Here is a 23,526-nt window from a genome sequence, read left to right as displayed (position 1 = left end):
TGATTTACTAAGGTTAAAATGGTTCTGCATGTTAAGAGACCGTATATTTTTATACTTTTGCTGCAAGATGTCTTTAAAAATGAAGGCCCAGTGCTGCTGTTGACCTGGGGGCCGCATTTAAAGGTCAAGAGGGTTGCATGCGGCCCCCGGGCTGCACTTTGAGTATCAATGTCCTAAACCCTCATCTGCATCAACCATCTGAAGGGCCTGTGGTCTGGCCGAATCCAGATGTAAGTCCCAAACATGTTTTGTCTCAGCATCTTCAGTGCTCAGACCACAACAAAACTTTGCTTTCTATAGCGCTCCAACTCTGTTCACAGGTGTAGGAAAGTACCATCTTGCCTGGCATGTTACCCCCATTTTTACTATATGTATGTTTGTTTTTGCCTATGTGTCACTGGGATCCTGCTAGTCAGGACCCCAGTGCTCATAAAGTATGCCCTGTATGTGTTCCCTGTGTGGTGCCAAACTGTATCACCGAGGCTCTGCTAACCAGAACCTCAGTGTTTATGCTCTCTCTGCTTTTAAAATTGTCACTGCAGGCTAGTGACTAATTTTACCAATTCTCATTGGCACACTGGAACACCCTTATAATTCCCTTGTATATGGTACCTAGGTACCCAGGGTATTGAGGTTCCAGGAGATCCCTATAGGCTGCAGCATTTCTTTTGCCACCCATAGGGAGCTCAGACAATTCTTACACAGGACTGCCACTGAAGCCTGAGTGAAATAACGTCCATGTTATTTCACAGCCATTTTACACTGCACATAAGTAACTTATAAGTCACCTATATGTCTAACTGTCACTTAGTGAAGGTTAGGTGCAAAGTTACTTAGTGTGAGGGCACCCTGGCACTGGCCAAGGTGACCCCACATTGTTCAGGGCAATTTCCCCGGATGTTGTGAGTGCGGGGACACCATTACACGCGTGCACTACATATAGGTCAATACCTATATGTAGCCTCACAATGGTAACTCCAAACATGGCCATGTAAAATGTCTAGGATCATGGAATTGTCACCCCCAATACCATTCTGGTACTGGGGGTGACAATTCCATGCATCTCCGGGTCTCCAGCATAGAGCCTGGGTGCTGCCAAACTAGCTTTCCGTGGTCTTCTCTGCAGCTACCGCTGCTGGCAACCCCTCAGACAGGTTTCTGCCCCCCTGGGGCCTGGGCATTCCTGGGCATATTTTTGCTTTGACAAGGGCTCAGGCCAAAAAGCAAAACGGACAGGGAAACTTGGATCCTGGAACAATGGACCAAGTGCTCACAAAAGCTAGGAGTAGAAAGGGTAAATCCTTGCCCACGATCCCTCCCTCTCCAGAAGATTCCCCTTTTGAGGAAGAGGAATCCTATCCCTGTGCAGAACCTACAACAGATGAGCTGGCGGCAGACACTGCTGAGCTTTTGGGTGATGGGGGGCCTGCAAGGGAAGAGCTGAGTGTGACACAGCAGACCTGTCCCACACTAGAGGGTTTAAGACAGCAAGCTGTCAAGCAGCAGAATGGGGATGTCAGTGATAGCCATAAGGTGTATTGGGAAGACAACCTCTTGTATACTGAGTCAAGGGACCCTAAACATGGAGTTGCCAGGAGATTGGTCATTCCCTTGCAATAAAGAGAGTTTCTTCTTAACTTGGCACATGACATTCCTTTGGCTGGGCATTTGGGCCAAAGTAAAACTTGGGACAGACTTGTTCCCCTGTTTCACTGGCATCATATGTCAGAGGACACTAAAGAGTTTTGTCGCTCTTGTGTGACCTACCAAGCCAGTGGCAAGACTGGTGGCACTCCAAAGGCCCCCTTAATTCTACTTCCAGTGGTTGGGGTGCCGATTGAAAGGGTAGTGGTTGATATAGTTGGCCCCCTTGACCCTCCAACAGCTTCAGGCAATAGGTTTATCCTGGTGGTAGTGGACCATGCCACTAGGTACCCTGAAGCCATCCCCTTAAGGACCACTACAGCTCCTGCAGTGGCAAAGGCCCTCCTGGTTATCTTTTCCAGAGTGGGTTTCCCTAAGGAAGTGGTGTCAGACAGAGGTAGTAACTTGATGTCTGCATACCTCAAAGCAATGTGGAAGGAGTGTGGTGTAACTTACAAGTTCACAACTCCTTACCATCCACAAACAAATGGTCTGGTTGAGAGATTTAATAAAACTCTCAAAGGTATGATAATGGGACTCCCTAAAAAACTCAGAAGGAGATGGGATGTCCTTTTACCTTGCCTCCTTTTTTCTTACAGGGAGGTACCCCAAAAAGGAGTGGGCTTTAGCCCCTTTGAGCTCCTCTTTGGGCACCTTGTGAGAGGTCCCCTTGCTCTTGTTAAGGAGGGTTGGGAACAACCTTTAAAAGCTCCTAAACAGGACATTGTGGACTATGAACTTGGCCTAAGATCAAGAATGGCTGAGTATATGAAAAAGGCCAGTAAAAACCTTCAGGCCGGCCGGTAGCTAAAAAAGCAATGGCATGACCAGAAGGCTGTCCTGACTCAGTACCATCCAGGACAGAAGGTGTGGGTATTGGAGCCTGTGGCCCCAAGAGCACTCCAGGACAAATGGAGTGGGCCCCATCTAATTGTTGAGAAAAAGGGTGAGGTTGCCTAGTTGGTAGACCTTGGCACTGCCAGGAGTCCCCTTAGGGTACTCCATGTCAACCCCCTGAAATCCTACTATGACAGGGCTGATCTCACCCTGCTCATGACAACTGATGAGGGACAGGCAGCAGAGAGTGACCCTCTCCCTGATCTCTTCTCCACCACTGAAGCTGATGGCTTAGTGGAGGGAGTAGTACTGGCAGATTGTCTTACTGCAGAGCAGAAAGATAACTGTATGAATCTTTTAAGTCAGTTTTCTGAACTCTTTTCACTGATACTAGGTACCACTACTTGGTGTGAACATACAACTGATACTGGAGACAGGTTACCTGTCAAAAGTAAGATTTATAGGCAGCCTGACCATGTCAGGGACTGCATTAAACAAGAGGTTCAGAAAACGCTGGACTTAGGAGTGATTGAGCCTTCAGAAAGCCCATGGGTGCTTGTCCCTAAACCTCACAGTAAGGATGGAAAAAGAGAAATTAGGTTTTGTGTTGATTATAGAGGGCTCAACCAAGTAACCAAGACAGATGATCACACTATACCCAGGGCAGATGAGCTCATAGATACACTGGCTTCTGCCAAGTATCTAAGCACTTTTGATCTAACTGCAGGGTATTGGCAGATTAGGTTATCAGAAGATACTAAATGAAAGACTGCATTTTCAATCATTGGAGGGCACTATCAATTCACAGTAATGCCTTTTGGTTTAAAAATGCACCTGCCACTTTTCAAAGGTTGGGGAACACAGTCCTGCAAGGGTTAGAAGCTTTTAGTGCAGCATATCTAGATGATATAGCTGTCTTTAGCTCAACCTGGGATGATCACCTGGTCCACCTATGGAAAGTTTTGGAGGCCCTGCAAAAGGCAGGCCTCACTGTCAAGGCCTCAAAGTGGCAGATAGGGCAGGGGAAAGTGGTTTATCTGGGCCACCTTGACGGTGGGGAACAGATTGCGCTATTACAGGGGAAGATCCAGACTATTATGGACTGGGCTGCCCTACAACTCAAACCCAGGAGAGGGCCTTTTTAGGCCTCACAGGGTACTATAGGAGATTCATCAAGAATTATGCCTCCATAGCAGCCTCTCTTAATGATCTCACTAGCAAAAAGATGTCTAAAAAGGTATTGTGGACAACTAGCTGTCAAAAAGCTTTTGATGAGCTCAAACAGGCCATGTGCTCTGCACCTGTCCTAAAAAGTCCTTGCTACTGCAAGAAATCCATAGTCCAGACTGATGCTTCTGAATTAGGGGTTGGGGCAGTGCTATCACAGCTGAATACGAGTGCCAGGATCAACCTGTTGCTTTTATCAGCAGGAGGTTGACCCCTAGAGAAAAGCGTTGGTCTGCCATAGAGAGGGAGGCCTTTGCTGTGGTCTGGGCACTGAAAAAGATGAGACGATACCTGTTTGGTACTAACTTTATTGTTCAGACAGACCAAAATCCTCTACTTTGGCCAAAACAAATGAAAGGTGAAAACGCTAAATTGTTGAGGTGGTCCATATCCCTACAGGGAATGGACTATACAGTTTAACATAGACCTGGGAGTACCCACTCCAATGCAGATGAACTCTCCAGATATTTCCACTTAGACAATGAAGACTCATCTGGGCAAGGTTGACCTTATTGTCCCTTCTTTTTGCCTATGTGTCACTGGGATCCTGCTAGTCAGGACCCCAGTGCTCATAAAGTATGTCCTGTATGTGTTCCCTGTGTGGTGCCTAACTGTATCACTGAGGCTTTGCTAACCAGAACCTCAGTGTTTATGCACTCTCTGCTTTTAAAATTGTCACTGCAGGCTAGTGACTTATTTGACCAATTCTCATTGGCACACTGGAACACCCTTAAAATTCCCTTGTATATGGTCCCTAGGTACCCAGGGTATTGGGGTTCCAGGAGATCCCTATAGGCTGCAGCATTTCTTTTGCCACCCATAGGGAGCTTAGACAATTCTTACACAGGACTGCCACTGCAGCTTGAGTGAAATAACGTCCACGTTATTTCACAGCCATTTTACACTGCACATAAGTAACTTATAAGTCACCTATATGTCTAACTCTCACTTTGTGAAGGTTAGGTGCAAAGTTACTTAGTATGAGGGTACCCTGGCACTAGCCAAGGTGACTCCACATTGCTCAGGGCAATTTCCCTGGACTTTGTGAGTGAAGGGACACCATTACACGTGTGCACTACATATAGGTCAATACCTATATGTAGAATCACAATGGTAACTCCGAACATGGCCATGTAACATGTCTAGGATCATGGAATTGTCACCCCAATACCATTCTGTTATTGGGGGTGACAATTCCATGCATCCCCGGGTCTCCAGCATAGAGCCCGGGTACTGCCAAACTAGCTTTCTGTAGTCTTCTCTGCAGCTACCGCTGCTGGCAACCCCTCAGACAGGTTTCTGCCCCCCTGGGGCCTGGGCAGCCTGGTCCCAGGAAGGCAGAACAAAGGATTTCCTCTGAGAGAGGGTGTTACACCCTCTCCCTTTGGATATAGGTGTGAAGAGCCTGGGAGGAGTTGCCACTCCTGGCCTCTGGAAATGCTTTGAAGGGCACAGATGGTGCCATCCTTGCATAAGTCAGTCTACACCGGTTCAGGGATCCCCCCAGCCCTGCTAAGAGAGCAAAACTGGACAAAGGAAAGGGGAGTGACCACTCCCTTGACCAGCACATCCCAGAGGAGGTGCCCAGAGCTCCTCCAGTGTGTCCCAGACCTCTGCCATCTTGGATACAGAGGTGTGAGGGCACAATGGACAGCTCTGAGTGGCCAGTGCCAGCAGGTGACGTCATAGAACCCTGCTGATAGGTGCTTTCCTTTCTCTGTAGCCAATCCTCCTCTGTGGGTTATTTAGGGTCTCTCCTGTGGGTATCTCACCAGATAACAAATGCAAGAGCTCACCAGAGTTCCTCTGCACTTCCCTCTTCGACTTCTGCCAAGGATGAACCGCTGCCTGCTTCAGGATGCCTGCATAACCGCAACAAAGTAGCAAGAAGACTTCCAGCAACATTGGAGCGCCTCATCCTGCCGACTTTCTCGACTGTTTCCTGGTGGTGCATGCTCTGAGGGCTGTCTGCCTTCACCCTGCACTGGAAGCCAAGAAGAAATCTCCTGTGGGTCGATGGAATCTACCCCCTGCTAACGCAGGCACCAAACTTCTGCATCACCGGTCCTCTGGGTCCACTCTCATCCTGATGAGCGTGGTCCCTGGAACACAGGAGCTGGGTACAAGTGTCTCTTCTGTCCAAATTTGGTGGAGGTAAGTCCTTGCCTCCCCACGCCAGACAGTAATCCTGTATACTGTGTGAACTGCAGCTGCTCGGGTTTCTGTGCACTTTTGCAAGACTTCCTTCGTGCACAGCCTAGCCCAGGTACCCAGCACTCCGTCCTGCATTGCCCAACTTGCTGAGTTGGACTCCGGCATCATGGGACCCTCTTTTGTGACTCTGAGCCGACCGCTGTCCTCAGATCTTCTAAGTGCCTGTTCGGGTACTTCTGCAAGTGCTGCCTGCTTCTGCCTGGGTTCTCTGTATTGCTGAGCGCCACCTCTGTCTCCTCCTCCAAGAGGCGACCTCCTGGTCCTTCCTGGGCCCTGGCAGCACCCAAAATCCTCAACTGCAACTCTTGCAGCTAGCAAGGCCTGTTTGTGGTCTTTCTGCATGGAAATAACTCTGCATCCTCCAGCACGCTGGGGAACATCTTCTGACCAAAGGAGAAGTTCCTGGCACCTTCTGTTGTTGCAGAATCTTCGGCTTCTTCCACCCGGAGACAGCCCTTTTGTACCTTCATCCGGGGTTTAGTGGGCTCCTGTCCCCCCTTGACACTTGAGTGACTCTTGGACTTGGTCCCCTTACTTTACAGGTCCTCAGGTCCAGGAATCTGTCTTCAGTGTTTTGCAGTCAGTTGTTGCCCTTGCAGAATCCCCTATCTCGACTTTACTGTATTTCTGGTGTAGTAGGATAACTTTACTCCTACTTTTCGGGGTCTTGGGGTGGGGTATCTTGGACACCCTTAGTGTTTTCTTACACTCCCAGCGACTCTCTACACACCACACTAGGCGGGGGTCCATTCGTGGTTTGCATTCCACTTTTGGAGTATATGGTTTGTGTTGCCCGTAGGCCTATTTCTCCCTATTGCATTCTATTGTGATTCTACATTGTTTGCCCTACTTTTCTAACTGTTACTTACCTGATTTTTGTTTGTGTGCATACAATTTGGTTATATTACTTACCTCCTAAGGGAGTATATCCTCTGAGATACTTTTGGCATATTGTCACTAAAATAAAGTACCTTTATTTTCAGTAACTCTGAGTATAGTGTTTTCTTATGATATAGTGCTATATAAGTGGTATAGTAGGAGCTTTGCATGTCTCCTAGTTCAGCCTAAACTGCTCTGCTATAGCTACCTCTATCAGCCTAAGCTGCTAGAACACCTCTATTCTACTAATAAGGGATAACTGGACCTGGCACAAGGTGTAAGTACCACAAGGTACCCACTATAAGCCAGACCATAAAAATGTTTTATCACACAATTCAACAAATGCAGACACAATGTTCCATCGTAGTATATTAAGCTGAATACATAGAGCAGCACGAAGAGTCTTGGAATAGCCTGATTCCAACATTAGAGGCTGGTGGAAGTGTAATAAGGGAACATCTTGGACTAATCTAGACACAGGCAAGATATCTGCTTTACCAGCATTTTAACTTGTACACATGATCTCATTCCCAAGAGCAGTTTGATCAGATAATCTTTTTTTTTTGGTGTGGTCTGAGATAAGGCGAAAGCTGGAGTTTCTCACCTGCAGCATTCGTGATGATATCTGGGTGGTCGGTCAGAGCAGGATAGGTCTCTAGAGAGGAAGCAAAGAAGAGGGTTCATTATGAGAAGTAACAGCAGCTGAAGCGCATTCAGAATTCTTGTTGTGCCTTAATATCTGCTAATTCATAGCATTATATCAATACTGTACTTTGCAAGACCTCGGATGGAATGGGAGAGGTAGGCCTTTCTGTAGTGAAAAACAAATTTAAGTGTTTTTCACTTCCAGAATACCTAAAACCTTAAGGCACAGGTCCAACTTTTTAAGTATTCTGCACCCTACCCTCTGTGCTGTCTTTGGCCTACCTTGGAGGGTGGCTTCTATGTATTAAAAAGGAATGTCTGGGCAGATTAAAACTGCACATACAGACTGCAATGGCAGACCTGACACATGCTAAAGGGGCTACTTGAACAGGCGGCACTATCAGTGCTGCAGCCCCTCTAGTAGCGTTTCATTTACAGGCCCAGGAAACAGGTAGTGTCACTTTAATAGGGATTTACAAGTAAACGAAATATGCCAAGTGGGCGTAAGCCAATTCTACCATGTTTTAGGGAGAAATTACAATAACCTTAGAACTGGTTAGCAGTGGTAAAATGTGTAGAGTCCACAGGCCACCAAAATTGGGATCATCAAAAGTAGGAGTAGTGAACACAACAAGTTTGAGTAAAGACAACCTTAAGGCTGACAGGTCTATAGCATACACCCCCAGCTGAAGGTGGGGAGAACTACGCAACATCCTGGGCGTTCATCTATAAAAGGAACTGAGGCTACCCAAAGAGTGCACATAACAACTGACTTGCCTCGTTAGTTTACTATTGGCATTGATGTCTGGGTGGGGGAAGAATTAATGCTTCTAAATTCATGTTTGAAAACTATCACTTTTCAAATAATAAATTTCAATGCGCTGATATAATCTGATGTACTAAAGTTAAAATGGTTCTGCATGTTAAGAGACCGTATATTTTTGCTGCAAGATGTCTTTAAAAATGAAAGCCCAGTGCTGCTGTTGACCTGTGGGCCACATGTAAAGGTCATGAGGGTTGCATGCGGCCCCGGGCTGTACTTTGAGTATCAATCTCCTAAACCCTCATCTGCATCAACCATCTGAAGGGCCTGTGGTCTGGCCGAATGCAGATGTAAGTCCCAAACATGTTTTGTCTCAGCTTCTTCAGTGCTCAGACCACAACAAAACTTTGCTTTCTATAGCGCTCCAACTCTGTTCACAGGGCATTAATCTACTAATAAAGGCTACAGGTTGGTCCAGGTCCTCCTCATTTCAATACTGGCCTGCCTGGGAGTGAGGAGAGATCCTACAACCTTCCCACCCCGAACACTTCAATAGGTCCCAACCCCAACTTCATCTAGGCCCTAGAAATTTGGTCCTTCACCAACTAGATCACAGAGACTCTATTAAAACGTTTGAGCAATGTAAAAACAATTTCCACATCCAACCGAGACACAGGGCTTCACATCCTCCTAGCCCCTTGGCAGCCACAAGAACCTTCAAACCATTTGGAGAATTTAGTCTGCACATTTTCTGGCACGAAGAGTTTAATATCCAGAACATGCCGGGCCCTGCAAAACTCCAAACCCATGCCCTCACACGCTTATCAATCATGATGGAAGAAAGACCTTCACAGAGTCATATCACCTAAGCAATGGGAACATACATGGTACAACTGCCCGAAAGCCTTACACAGCACTCCCCAGAAAGAATTGGCTAATAAAGTAATGTTCCAATGGTATTTTACCCCCACATGACTTCACTAAATGTTCCTCACCAAAACCCCTTTGTGTTGAAGCTGAGGGACAGAAGAAGGGACATTCACACATATATGGTGGACGTATTTGATAATCCAGACTATGTGGAAGGAAATAATGGGCCACATCAAGAGGACAATAGGCTATCATATTCCAGTGGGCCTCCTAATACTGCTCTTAAGCAACACTCCCCAAACCATGAGACATATGATAGGAGCAGACAGGACACTCACCCGCCACTTGACAGGAGCCTCAGAACAACTCATAGCCCTCTTCTGGAAGAAGAGGTGGACCCCCAACAGCACTGTAGTTCCATGAGATGTGGCATGTGCTTGCCATAGAACAGATCACATATAAACAAACAGACAGAAATGTTCCCACACCCAGAAACCCCTGATAGATTATATGTCCAGGTTAGAATATCAATACTTTACCCTTCAACACCTTTGAGCCCTACAGCTTTTTGATTGACCTGCGGGGTCCGATAAATTAACAGGCAGCTACAACACCCTCCAGCACATCCCTCTTGATACTTTGCACCAAATTAGGGGTTTGTCACAAAATCCCTTAACCACTCAAAGTCATACTTATCCCTCAGTGAAAAAACCTCTTGGAGCTCACACCACCTTTCCTACCCTGGCAGCTCACCCTTCGCATGCCCATATCACACACACCGGCATGCTCTTACCAACCAGCACTCGAACTACTACACTATATTCAACATACACCATTTATACCATCTCTGTCCTCCCTTCTGCTATTGGTTATCCCCTCATTCCCATCCTAATCCCCCAAGTCCCACATCCCACCCTTCCCTCACCAGAAAGAGCTACAACCAGAAGTGTGATATTCCTTTAATATTGTTTTTTTTTACTTTATTTTTTTCAGTTTCCATACCATAACCAAATGATACATTTAACAAACAGAACTCCGCTCTATTTGTTACAGTACACTGATACCACAGAAGAATTACATCAATTGTTGGAGAGGTAAGCACAGAAGTCCAAGATACAGAAATACCCACACAGTGTGCTCAGAGTGCGTGCACCAACTTAGCGGTCGTTCACATTTCTAGAGGGCAAGAGCAACAGGTGGGCTTTTTCTGGGGGCCTGTTTTAGAGACCACACAGTCCATACTAATTGTCCATATGTGTCCTGGCGCATCTTCTCTAGAGCTCTACCCCAAGTCTTCCATCTGTGTAAGCATGTATAATTCCAACGGCTGCAATATATATCTCTATACCTTAAGGCTGGAGACAATAGTTCAGTGCAAATATCTATCTCTTTTTTGCAGTTTATGAGGTCAGTGAGCAATTGCTTAGACTTATGGGCCCTTCTTCTTCCACACCTGCTCACCATTAGCTGCTTTACCAACAGTAGAGTTAAGGCCACAAATTGCCTGTGTGGTGTCTCTATAGCTTTAACACAGCCTAATGCAGAAATCAATGGATCCAATCGTATCTCCTCATTCACCATGTTGGATCACACTGCAGTAACCTCTGTCCATTGGGCAAATTCATTGGGATATCTGCACCCAGATAGAGGAACCTCGCCCAGGTCGAACAGCACCTTTAACGGAGGTTACACCTGTCTATTCAAAGCAAAATGTCCACTGTCCCTCAGTGATATCACAACCCAGTTCTTTTTCTCATCCTGGTGAAGCACCATGTAGCAACATTGTTACTTATTCCTGGGCTGTTTAGTACAGTGTTGTAATTAGATGTTTTTTGGAGGTGGCAGTTAGTAATCTATCTAATGTCGCTAAGATCATGGGTCTCCTTTGGAAATGCTGGGAATGATAGTCAGCAGCCATTTCGAAGCCTATAGTACATAAAGTATCCGTAGCGGAACTCCATCAGTGTGAGGAAGATGCCCTGGTTGGTATAGGTCACCCCAGACAAGCAGTTTCTTTGCTCGAAGTCTTGCTATGACTAGCTGTACATGTGTGACTCTTAGCAGATGGAAAAAAATCTGCAGGAGACAAGGAGAGTGCAATAATTTCAGTCCCACTCTCCTTCCCAGTTGTTCCAAAGATCTTGTCATTCATCCCACCAGGGATACATATATAGTGTTTTTGCTAGTAGGTAGCCCAATGAAGGAGGATTGGGACACAGGTGATAGATTGTCTTCCTCTATGTCCAGATGGGGGATGAGGGGAAAAGAGTTATGCCAGTAGTAAGTGCAATGTGCCTGGGCACAGAAATAATACATCTCCTTTTCAGGGGCTTCAAACCCCCCTCGGTGGAATAGTAGCATTTTATTCTGGGTTGTTTTCCATTCCATGCTAAGCAGATCACATTGGTTATGAGCAACAGGAAGAAGGATGTAGTGAGCCCGAAAGGGATATTAACAAATGGATATAACAATTTTGGAAAAAGAACCATCTTTATGAGTCCTATTTAACTTGCCAGAGAGAGAGCAAGCGAGATCCAGCGGGTGATCTGGTCACCAATGGTGTTGAGCATGGTGTTGTCATTAGCTCTTAGTACCGTTTCTCTATCCTGGTGGACCCAGATGTGTAATCTTACTTGTACACCATTTTAGGGGATAGTCTATTGGAGATGGCTATTTTGTTTTTGTACTTTAGAGAAAAGGTCTCAGATTTTCCCTAATTTATTCGTACCCCCAATAGTTCATGCTCTCCCTCTGCTCACACATATATGGGGTAATGTCATAAGCATACTGAGACAAGTTTGAGCTTGCTTGTGTACTGTAAGGCATTGTCAGAGTACTTCTTCCTGAGTTTGGCAGCCAGGCGGTCCACTGCCACTACAAATATTAGTGGTGAGAGCGGGCAACCCTGTCTAGTGCCCTGGGACAGGTCAAAGGGGCTCTGAGCACAAACAATTTATATACACCCTGGCTACATGCTGAGAGTAAGAGTTGTATCCATCTGGACAGCGAGTTCCCATCCTAGTAGGTAATCCCACTGTAGGGAATCAAATGCTTTGGTGGTGTCAAGAAAGATAGCCATGGCATTTAAATCTGGGTCCAGACCCTGAAATAGGGCAAATAATGCACACAAATGATGTGCTGTACAGCAGCCAGAGATACATCCTCAACTACTTTTGAAACAGGAGACTCATGCCATGCTGAAGATGTGAGTACCCCACGTTTTTGTGAGGATGAGGTTGAGAATATTCTCATAGTGGCGAAGGAGCAAATTGGAATGTGCTTGAGATGCCCATCTCATGATAAATACAGGGAAATTTGGTTACACAAAGAAAGAGTCTGAAACATTAGTTTGAGCCAGTGAATGGTCAAGGCTAACCCTATGAAGATTCAGATAAGTGGGGAAAGAAATTGCCCTCATGAATAGAAAACCCTTTGGATTGACCTGAGGACCATACTATGATAAGTGATACAATGATTTTATAGTTTCCATATCCTGATCCTCTGTGTGGAACTGTTTTGTGATACACATATGGTCCTGAAGAAGGTGGGGAGGTAATATTGAATATTCACAGAAACGTACGTTGACAGATTGAGGACTCCAATCAGCAGCAAAGCAACAACAAAAAATTTGGGATTACCTTCAGCTGGGAAAAAGCATGCTAGATGTGACTGGAGATCAATAAAATGAGTGAATGAGGGTGAATGGGTATGGTTGTGTGAGTGGATTGGATATGGTTTAAATGTTATCTTTAATACGTTTTTGTCAAAAGGTTTTTTGAAGGTATGTAGGGATTATTGTTAAAAATATTGAAATAATTAAATCGAAGATTGAAATGATGTTATTGTTGAAAATAAGGAAGGGATTCATGTAGTTCAATTGTAGATTAAAAAAATATACATACATACAATAAATAAATTGTAGTGTGGTTAGTTTTACATATCCTTTGCGCATTAGCTTCAGGCTTTAGGCCTTTGTGCACTTTGCCCTGGATGTATTTTATTCATTTGCTTGCAGCTTAGAGCCTCTGTGCACTTTGATCTAAATGCTTTTTATTAGGCTTCGTACTGTTATTTTTCAAATAGCCAGTTCTACGGTCTTGTTTTTTATTCATATCACAATGTTTAGCCTACTTCAGCACTGGAGTTCTCCATAACACATTCCTGTTCACTCTGTGCTTCAGTCAAGGATACAGTCTGGTACATTGCCGATAGACGTGGTAGGAGTTTAGTCTTTGGCATTCCTGCGTAGGGACATTTTGTAATCACGCTGACATGTTACTTATAAAATCACTTCCTTGTCCCAATACACGCAAGAGAGAGATTCCGACCAGGGAACCACAACTAGACGCTGACTGCCTCGTTGCAGATGCTGAACCAAGATCACAGGCCTTTGCTCAGGTATGAGGGCTGATGTCTCCCCAGTGATTCAGAAAGGCAAGCTAGGAGCTTAACATGCTGTGCTCGAAATAGATCAAGCAGAGGGAGAGTAGGAACTAATAGACACGATGATAGCTTTGTTCTTATGTTTTACTCTCCTGGTGACTATTTCAATCCTACTGTGTTGTATGGTTCTGGTTATTGCGGCTCACGCCTTATTATCTAAAATGCAGTCGTTTTATTAAAACATTATATAAAACTTATACTGCCTTTGTCATTTGTATATGAGATCATACTGTAAATGAGAGAGTTGGTTTGGATCTGAGTGACCACGACTTCCCTGAGAAGTTCCAAAGATGTCATGCGCTCGGCTGCCCAATCATCTCTTCCCCATGGGAGAAATGAGGCACTGCTAGTTAGCCGGAGCAAAAACCAGATTTAGGGTGACAGAGTTCCTTACACGTAGGTCAGACTCAGTCCCCCACACTGTTATCGATCCTGCTGCCTAGAAATCCAGTAGTCTCATTTAGGATAATGAGAGCCCACGCGACATGGCGCCGCCAGCGATTGGTCTGGCTCTAATATTTAGGTCCGGCTGACTCTCTCGGTCTCATATATATTTTGACTACTCGGTTCCGTAAGCGGAGACGTCCGTGGGGCTGAGGATTTCCGCCGCCACGGGATAGGTACATCCTATTACTTAGTGGTTGGTTGTTCAAGCTTGAACTTTAAAAGGAAAACCCAGATATTGGTGTGCCTTCTCAGATCTAGTGCTGTTTTTTACAAATGGCGAATCCTCAAGTAGTGAACATAGCGCTTAATATGCGCCAACCGCTCACGGGACATCTGATAGCACATGGTTTGACGAACCAGGGGGGTCCGGTCACTTTTGTGGTGGACGCCCATGCAGCCTATAGAACAGAACTTTTTTATTCTTGGGTCGCATTTCCAGCAGTTGATGGGGGTACAAACACTTTTCACGAATACACTGTTGCGAATGTCCCTGGACAGTGCAGGGCTTATGCATACTTAGAGATACCTTTATCTTATCAAGAACACCATAATTGGCTTGATGGCGCCCTCCCACACACAGTAGCACAAGTTAGGTTAGGTCCACTAAGTAATGATGGTCCTACCTGGCCTTTATTGGCTACATATACACCTCATCCTGAGGCTGCTCAATTGACAGTGGCTGAAGTTTGTCGTTTATATACAGATTTGACAGCTACATATAGACGATTAGTTCAGTTTGTAATGCAGACACTAAATACAAACGCAGCGCGTGCTGCTCCGGCGCACCCACAAGCAGTGGTTCCGGGTATTAATCCGGCCACTGTGCACTCAGTTATGGGTAAAGTACCGGCTAAACGTGAGGAGACTCCATTTTGGCTGGCGCAAAAAATTAATACGCTGGCAGCAGTATTTCCCCATACAGGACCTCAGGATAAACATAGAATATTGACGATGTGTTTGCGGTATGGAATGGTTCCTCCGGTGGACCTTTGTAATACTTGGGGCACGGTGTTTGCCGCGCTCTACATTACGGCACACAGTACACCGACATTAGCTAATTTACCGGAAGTGCTTAAACAAATTCAAGATGAATATGGGTCTGCCCCTGCCTTAGATTTGGCATGCAGTTAATGGGCAATTTTGCCGCAGTTTCTTCTATTATTTTGAGTAATATCAAGGGAGAGGCAGTAGCACTAGCAGTGCGAATGCGTCTTCGGGACGTTCCGCAGGTTAATCAGGAGCGGGAACTTCCGAGAATAATAGCGGAGACATATTCCAGTATTGGTCGCGATAGCCTAGGAGCTCGACTGCAAAACCCCCAATTACAGGGTAGAAATAATAAAGATAAATCTAAACAACAGCAACCCGAGGGTACTAAAAAGCGCTGGGAAAAGAAACAGCAAACCCCTAAGAAAGATGGGGGACAGTCTCCGCAACCGGAGACCCCGCAGAATAGGTATAATCTCAGGAATAGGGATAATTTGAAGACGCCTGAAAGATATCAATATACTGATACACGCCAATCTCGTTCCTTTCAGGACTCCTCAGAGAAGAGAAGTGAGAGAGGTGGCCGGTCAGAGCGGAGAACCGAGTACGTAAAACCAAGACAGGATTCACAACGCTCAACGGAGGTTTCTATTAAACAAGAAGAGAAACCACTGCAACAAAAACAGCAATTTAAAAAGAAGAAAGTGGCAGCATTCTCAGTTAGACATGCCGCTCAAGAAGAGAGTTCTCTTGACGAACAAGACATGGGCGTTGGCACTGTTAGACAGCGCGGCAGAGGTCACAATAGTTTGCCGGAGTCTTCTAGAGCATCTGGAGGTGAAAGCAACTGATGACTTCATACAAGTCGAAACGGCGGATATGCGAGTCTCTGATCCTGATGGAGTATGTAAAGTGACTCTGCAATTAGAAGGGGACATTGACCGCATTGTACACGCCATCTTTTGGGACCATGTGGTAAAATCATATGACGTTCTGCTGGCCGAACAAGATTGGCCGTCTGACTTTGTTCGCGACTGTCCAGTGGGGGAAGAGGTTATTACACCTTCCTTCTCACCACTTGTTCCGAGAGAACTAGCGGAGTCCTATAGTAAATTATGGGCTCTTGCACAGGCCCCCGCTCTATATAGAAATAATGTGGGGTGGGATAGACAATCACCTTATCATGTAATTCCAAAAAAGGCGAACCTCAGCCGCAGTATCCTATCAAATTTGAAGCAAGGGCATCGGTTAGGAATATTCTTACACAATTGGAGTACCAGGGTGTAATTGAGCCCTGTGTCTCGCCGATGAATAATCCCTTATTTCCGGTTGCTAAACCGGACCATTCATATAGGATAGTGGTGGATTACAGACATTTATATGGTCATACTCGCACATATGCAATACAGAATTCACATAGCGCAGCGCTTATGAATAATATAGTGCGTAAAAAAAAAAAAACAACGTTAGATATCTCGAATGGATTTTTCTGCCAAAATATAGCGCCCGAAAGTCGGGACTATACCAGTTTCAGTGCGTTTGGCTCTCAGAAAATTTTTTGTCGTTTGCCTCAGGGGTATAAGAATAGCCAAGGAATATTTTTGGCTCGTGTAACTGAAATTCTGCACTAGTTGGACCCTGAAGCGTTATCATATGTTGATGACATATATTTGACAGACGATGAGATTCTGCAACATCTAAGGCGTGTATCACGCATTGTTGTGGGGTTTGCTGAAATTGGCTATAAGTTTAATTTTAAGAAATCGAAGATTGCCTTCCTCAGCGTCATTTTCCTGGGATATGAGTTGTCGAGAGAGGGCAAGAGCTTAGCGCCACATTTTTTGGAGAAATTTGCTCAATTGCAGCCTCCTAATACGGTTCGGAAGCTCCAGTCATTGTTGGGGTTTCTGAATTTTGGCAGAACTTACATTCCTGATTATGCTACGTGTATAAAACCCTTATACGGGTTGATTCGTCCGAATTATTAGAGTAGATTTTGGACGATAGAGCATACACATATACTACGAGATTTGCAAACTGATCTCTTAGCAGTTAAACACTTACACACACGGGACAATAAGACACATTTAGTCATCAGGGTGATACCTGGGGCTGTTGGGTTTACGTATGTCACCTTTAATGAGGGTGAGACAGTCCCGATTGCATACAAGTCACACTTGTATTCTGCTGCAGAACAACGATTTGCACAGACTGAGAAAATACTCACTGCAGTACAGATGGCTGTGATTAAGGAAAGACCGCTTGCCCAGGGCCAACGCATCATTGTTGTTTCCCCGATACCGGCCTTAGAGGCCGTTACAAAAGCGAGTGTTCCTAATTCGAAAGCTTTACACCTGCGATGGATACAATGGGCTACGTCTTTGACAGCCACTGATGTAGATTACATATTTGACCCTAAACTGCAGACTCAAGAATTTCTTCAATATGAAATGGAGTACCCAGTTCCTGCTGGCACATTGCCTATTGACCAATATCAGGTGGTCATGTATACCGATGGCTCTGCGCAACCAGCGGTTGGGACTAAACAACAGTATTCTGCTGCTTGTGCGGTGGTGAGCGGCACTATGGAGGGGGAAGTGTTCTGCCCCCGACATACTTATACTAAAACCTTGGGAGATTGCACGGCACAGCTGGCTGAGCTCAAAGCTCTATTGTTAGCGTTGGAGCACGCGGATCCGGCGATTTTAACCTTGCTGGTCTGTGACTCCTACTACTGTGTTCAGTCTTTCAATGAATATTTGCACTATTGGAAGTTGAATGGGTTCAGAGATTCTAAGGGCAACACCATTAAACACAAATTGTTGTGGGGTAAGGTTGCGGATCTGAATGAAACGCTCCCTAAGGTCCATGTTGTGCATACACTTGGACACCAGCGCGTTGGGATACACGTTGCTGGGAATACTTTGGCTGATGAAGCCGCGAAGTCGGCAGTGGCTGTTGCCACTGTGGCCACAGTGACTCGTTTGAGTTCTAAACCAGACACAGAGATTTCGGCTGCCATAAAAGCTACGGCTGATGGCACGCCATTTCCTAAAGGATTTCCTTCTAAATATAGTTACTGCTTGAGTAGTGCGCTAAATGCTGTTGTTAATATTCCAGGCATTGGTGTACGTGAAATGCCCAATAAAGTTGAGAGACCTCGATTAATTTCTGCAGCACATGAGGGGGCAGCATCTGCACATGCTGGTGTGGCTGCCACTATTTCGCTTTTACAGACTCGTTACTGGTGGCCTGGTCTCTATAAAGAGACAAAGCAATATATCCTTTGTTGTGACGTTTGTCAACAAATTAAAGCTTCGTCGGCTAGACGCCCGCAGCAGACACCCCTTCTGATTTCAAATAAACCTTTACAGTGTGTGTACTTGGATCATTGTGGTCCGCTGACCCCAGACAGTGCATACAAATATATTTTGGTTGCTGTAGATTCGTGCTCCAGATTTGTGTGGGTCTGGCCACAACGCTCGGCTGACGCTCGGACTGTTATTAAAGATTTGCGCATCTTTGTCGATACATTTGCATTTGCGGCTTTTCATTCGGACCAGGGCCCTGCTTTTGCCTCTAAGGCAATCAGGGACACCATGGCTTTGTTGGGGGTCCAACTCCAATTCTCGTCTCCATTTCATCCCGAGGGAAATTCTGTCGTGGAGCGTTTGAATCATGATTTAAAGCAATCCTTAACGGCCAGAGTTATAGGTACGGGTCGTAGCTGGCTAGCCCACTTGTATGGAGTACAGAGAGCACTTAATAACTTGCCTAGAAGGTCACTGGGGGGTCGTACTTCATATGAGTGCCTGTTCAGACCACGGATGTATGTTCCTGATCTAGATGGTCCTGGTGTGCAGGGGTAGATACACCTTGAGACATAAATGATCGTGTCACTGTTTTGCAGGATTTACAACAATTCCGTGAAGATAACTCTTCTGCAAGTGCTGCCTCCTCAGGAATTAAGAATGAACCAGTAACTCCTACTGGTTGGATACCCAGGATTGGGGATCTAGTGCGTGAAAAGGTCGCAGTAAAGAAAGAATTTGGTCCTTCTTATCGAGCACCTGTCCCTGTGTTAGGGGTTAGCGGCACGAGAACTGTGATTTTACCGCCGCTGCAAGGGGCCAAAGGAAATCGCTTTGTTTCCATTGATAATGTCAAGTTACAACATGTGGGCGATTCTGCACAGCAGACCAAGAGGGACACCCAGTAGTTCCGGAATCCCTCTCACTACTGGGGAAGAAGTCCCGCTGCAGGTGATTTACACCGACGATGTTTCCTCTCCGAGCTTGGGGAGGGTGGAAGATGATCTTGCGATTGTTCCACAGACAACGATTAATTTGTAATCTTTTGATCAAGTTGCTGTACGTTCTACTGATGTTTTTGAACAAGTGGTTTATAGTGTGCCAAGGCGAGAGCCTCCATCTGCTTCTTTGTTCACAGTTGCACCTTTTGCAAGAACTGCCTCTGGCTGCTTCAACGACACTGATGATGACGTGTCAGACTCCTCGTCCTTATTGTCTTCAGTCTGAGGTCCACGTAAGCTGCTGCGTTGGCTTAAGCGCACATATTTTGTTTTTCCTTGGAACTATTTGTGGCTTTTTATGGCTGTTATGACTCTTTTTTTGTGGTTGGGATTTGTGGTTACTTTTTTTCTAGTAATACATGGTCATTTTCTTCCTGAACGATCTGACATTGAGCACGTGGAGACTGTGTTAAAACCACATTTTTCGTCACATATGGTTCGAAGAGACTTGTCCAATGTAAACATTTCTGCAATACCGATTCCAGATGGAATTGTGTGGGATAAAGTAATGTTTGATATATATGGTCCCACTGAATTGATTCAAATACCTTATGTCCTCAAGTTATCAATGAATGATATTGTTATACCAGGCATTGTTTCTGATGATTGGGATGTGAAGACAGTAGATTCTATGCTGACAGACTTGCAATATTATACTGTCTATGACGATGAAGATGCTTACCTATTTAGAGATAATCATGGTGACATGTTTTGCTACAACTACTATGGATACCACTTTATTCATAAAGCAAGTAGCCCTAAGTCCATATTTGATTATGTGCAATGGGAACATTGCCCAACTCCTCCACAAGGGAGTTCAAAAACGTATTATGATAAATTTGCATATTTTTCTGTGCATAATCAACAAAATGCTAAGTCTTACTATTTTAAAGTTACTCCGTATGCTAATAAGCAAATGTTATTGACCGATACTAAATTACTGTATTCAAATTTGTTTGTGTCTAAACTTTCGGTTGAGGGGTATGAATATTGGTTTAAGACTGTTGATTTGAAAAGTGTCTGGGGAACGAAAAATTGGCAAATGCAAGGCAAGGACACATTCTTTAGAGCATGTATTATCCCTGTGCAGATGATTTTCCTCAATGACACAGTACAACAGACTAGCTGTTTGGGCTTGGCAACGATTAGAGAGTTAAATTTGCCTAGTATACCTGTCCCTTCCAAATTGAACAATTGGCAGCGATATGTTAATGCTATGTTTAGGGAGTTTACACACTGGGTCCAGAATGGTACGCTTAACACTTCATTGGTACATCCGGGCGGGTGGTTATTATGGCCTGTAGACACTAATAAGTGTCATCAACGTTTTGTCACCTCTTCAGGGGGGTTCAGGACTAGTAGGGCAGACCCTCGTTATATTTCACCAGAACATGCTGATATCATAACTACATACAGCGTGGGAAAGCTTTGTCAGCAATGGTTGAAGTCGTCCACGCTGGATGCAGTTAAATCACATCTCACGTTACTGTCTAATGATACTGACTTACAAGATTTTTTGTCAGGACCTAAGGTACCACGGAAGAAACGATTTTTCTACAAAGTATATAATGAGATTTGGAAGCTTTCACAACAGGAGGCAGCGGCCCGGTTGAGGCAAATAGATCAGAAAAACCTGATGCAGGCTTTGTCTGTTGTAGATAATGGCATGCATACCCTTTCTGACCGTGTTTACACAATTGACAGCATTGTTTCCTCTGCTATAGACATTATTAAATCAGATATGTCTTCTTTATATCATGGGCAGAGTCAGACGCGGTCCATCATGCAGCTGGGTTGGACTCTTCAGACCTTGAAGGCAGGTCGCATTCCGTGGCGGCACATTCGTGCCAGAGAGATCTTTGTCTCCTTTAATTTAACTCGTCAACAACAGCTGATGGCTAAAAAGGAAGCGGCGTATGTCATGTTGAATATTGAAAAATTGGAGAAACTGCCTTTCACGGTTGCTGAGATTCCGTCAGTTGAGTGGTTGATTCATGGGGTAATTAATCTGCCTATCTCCACTCTGCAATTTACTTCTTGTTTGAAGCACATTCCAGTGGGTAGATATGAACAGTTGGGAGACAGTTACATACACAAGGTGTGGGAGCTTCCCTTTCTATACAGATGTCTCAATGGTTTGAGGGAGGTTTTTCTTAGCGGTAGTGAATGCGAAACTTCTGTCAGCCATTCCATGGTTTGGAAACAGCTGTCCTTGCATGGAGCGTGTAACGCTTTGATTGCTAACTTAGCTTGTTATCTGAAGGGAGTTCCAGTCCCGGTTATTAAAAACACTTTCCAGGTGCTTTCTAACAGCAGTTACATTGTTCTTAACAGCGAACGCTGCTGTGGCATGCGTGCCGGAATAGTTTACGTTGTCGTTGTCACCAAGGCCGTTACATGCTGCGGGAATGTGTTGTTTCCCCCCACTCAAATTAGGGAGGTAGCGGACATCTGGCCTCATATTGCTACTTCCAAGGTTAATTTCGACAAGTTGAGTCGACTAAAGGCTTTATTGTTTCAAAAGCATGTGGCCCTTACATCTGCTAGCGAGACCTGCGCACTACAGGTGGCGAGGTCATCAGCGGAAATACAGTCCCTTTTGAATACTAACTTTCCGAGTCACTTTGGTGAACTTGTGGGACGTATATTTAATGCGACCAGCACTGCTAGAATTGCACATTTTTTCAAAAGCCGTTGGTGTTGGTTTTGCTCACACCTTCTCTTCCATATTCAGTTTGATACCTTCGGCTATTCACTCTATTTTCGGAAGCATTTTTGGGGGTTTCCCGAATACTTTGGCTTTATTGGCTGGAGTCTTGCTATTGTTGCTATTTTTTCGCAATGGCTGTCCCGCCACGACGAGATCCTATATTGCTGCTCCCGTCAACGTAGCTGTGTCGTGAACGCATGATGCAGCATTTTTGGAGCAACACTCCTGGGATATTTGGAGTGTGACTGGTCTCTGTCATTCCGACCGGTTTTGGATTGTGTGCAACCCGTGTTTCGGTGCCTTTGGTGCTCGTTTGAACATGCACTGGCTTTCTGTCTCTCACTGCAGCGCCCTCCGGTGCTCGAAACTGATCTGTTGATGTTTCCGATTAGGGCTCATTCCCAGACTTGTGCACTACGGTTGCGTTTGCTTCGTGAGGCGGTTTATGAGATTCCCTTCCTGGAGGAAGATGGTATTGTCTCATTCATAGACCCTGCACGGGGTGCCGCCCTGAATGGTTTTGAGGCTTTGGAACACACCTGCTCCATGGTACTTTGTGGCGTGGATCTTCCGATATTTACATATATCGAAGTGGAGGAGCTCCTACTTTCTATTGCTTCTGTCTGACAATTGGATTTTTTTTTTCTCCTGCTAAATTGACATTATATTGAATTTGGCTTTATCGTCACACGTTTCCTAAATTTATGACTTTGTTGTCTTCTGACCTTGTCGAAATATATATAGTTTTATGTATTGTTTATATCTGGGGCATACTTTTATATTATTGGAACCACTTGCTACCGACAAGGGGAGGGTGTAGTGTGGTTAGTTTTACGTATCCTTTGCGCATTAGCTTCAGGCTTTAGGCCTTTGTGCACTTTGCCCTGGATGTATTTTATTCATTTGCTTGCAGCTTAGAGCCTCTGTGCACTTTGCTCTAAATGCTTTTTATTAGGTTTCGTACTGTTATTTTTCAAATAGCCAGTTCTACCGTCTTGTTTTTTATTCATATCACACTGTTTAGCCTACTTCAGCACTGGAGTTCTCCATAACACATTCCTGTTCACTCTGTGCTTCAGTCAAGGATACAGTCTGGTACATTGCCGATAGACGTGGTAGGAGTTTAGTCTTTGGCATTCCTGCGTAGGGACATTTTGTGATCACGCTGACATGTTAGTCATAAAATCACTTCCTTGTCCCAATACATGCAAGAGGGAGATTCCGACCAGGGAACCACAACTAGACGCTGACTGCCTCGTTGCAGATGCTGAACCAAGATCACAGGCCTTTGCTCAGGTATGAGGGCTGATGTCTCCCCAGTGATTCAGAAAGGCAAGCTAGAAGCTCAACATGCTGTGCTCGAAATAAATCAAGCAGAGGGAGAGTAGGAACTAATAGACACGATGATAGCTTTGTTCTTATGTTTTACTCTCCTGGTGACTATTTCAATCCTACTGTGTTGTATGGTTCTGGTTATTGCGGCTCACGCCTTATTATCTAAAATGCAGTCGTTTTATTAAAACATTATATAAAACTTATACTGCCTTT

General features: G+C 45.0%; 1 protein-coding gene across 9 annotated transcripts in view; it reads right to left on the bottom strand.

Annotated features, from left to right (window-relative positions):
* The window catches only part of LOC138250922 (major histocompatibility complex class I-related gene protein-like), a 687,827-nt gene that overhangs the window by 381,133 nt on the left and 283,168 nt on the right, over positions 1-23,526 (bottom strand). For all 9 annotated transcript variants that reach the window (XM_069205605.1, XM_069205614.1, XM_069205610.1 and 6 more), the window contains one exon: positions 7,406-7,456. In XM_069205605.1, the coding sequence (XP_069061706.1) occupies positions 7,406-7,456 (51 nt within the window). The remainder of the gene's footprint in view (positions 1-7,405; positions 7,457-23,526) is intronic.

The sequence above is a fragment of the Pleurodeles waltl genome, chromosome 1_2, assembly GCF_031143425.1.
Source record: "Pleurodeles waltl isolate 20211129_DDA chromosome 1_2, aPleWal1.hap1.20221129, whole genome shotgun sequence".
NCBI lineage: Eukaryota > Metazoa > Chordata > Amphibia > Caudata > Salamandridae > Pleurodeles > Pleurodeles waltl.
The sequence above is the reverse complement of the archived record's forward strand: the minus strand, read 5'-3'. Positions and strand labels throughout refer to the sequence as shown.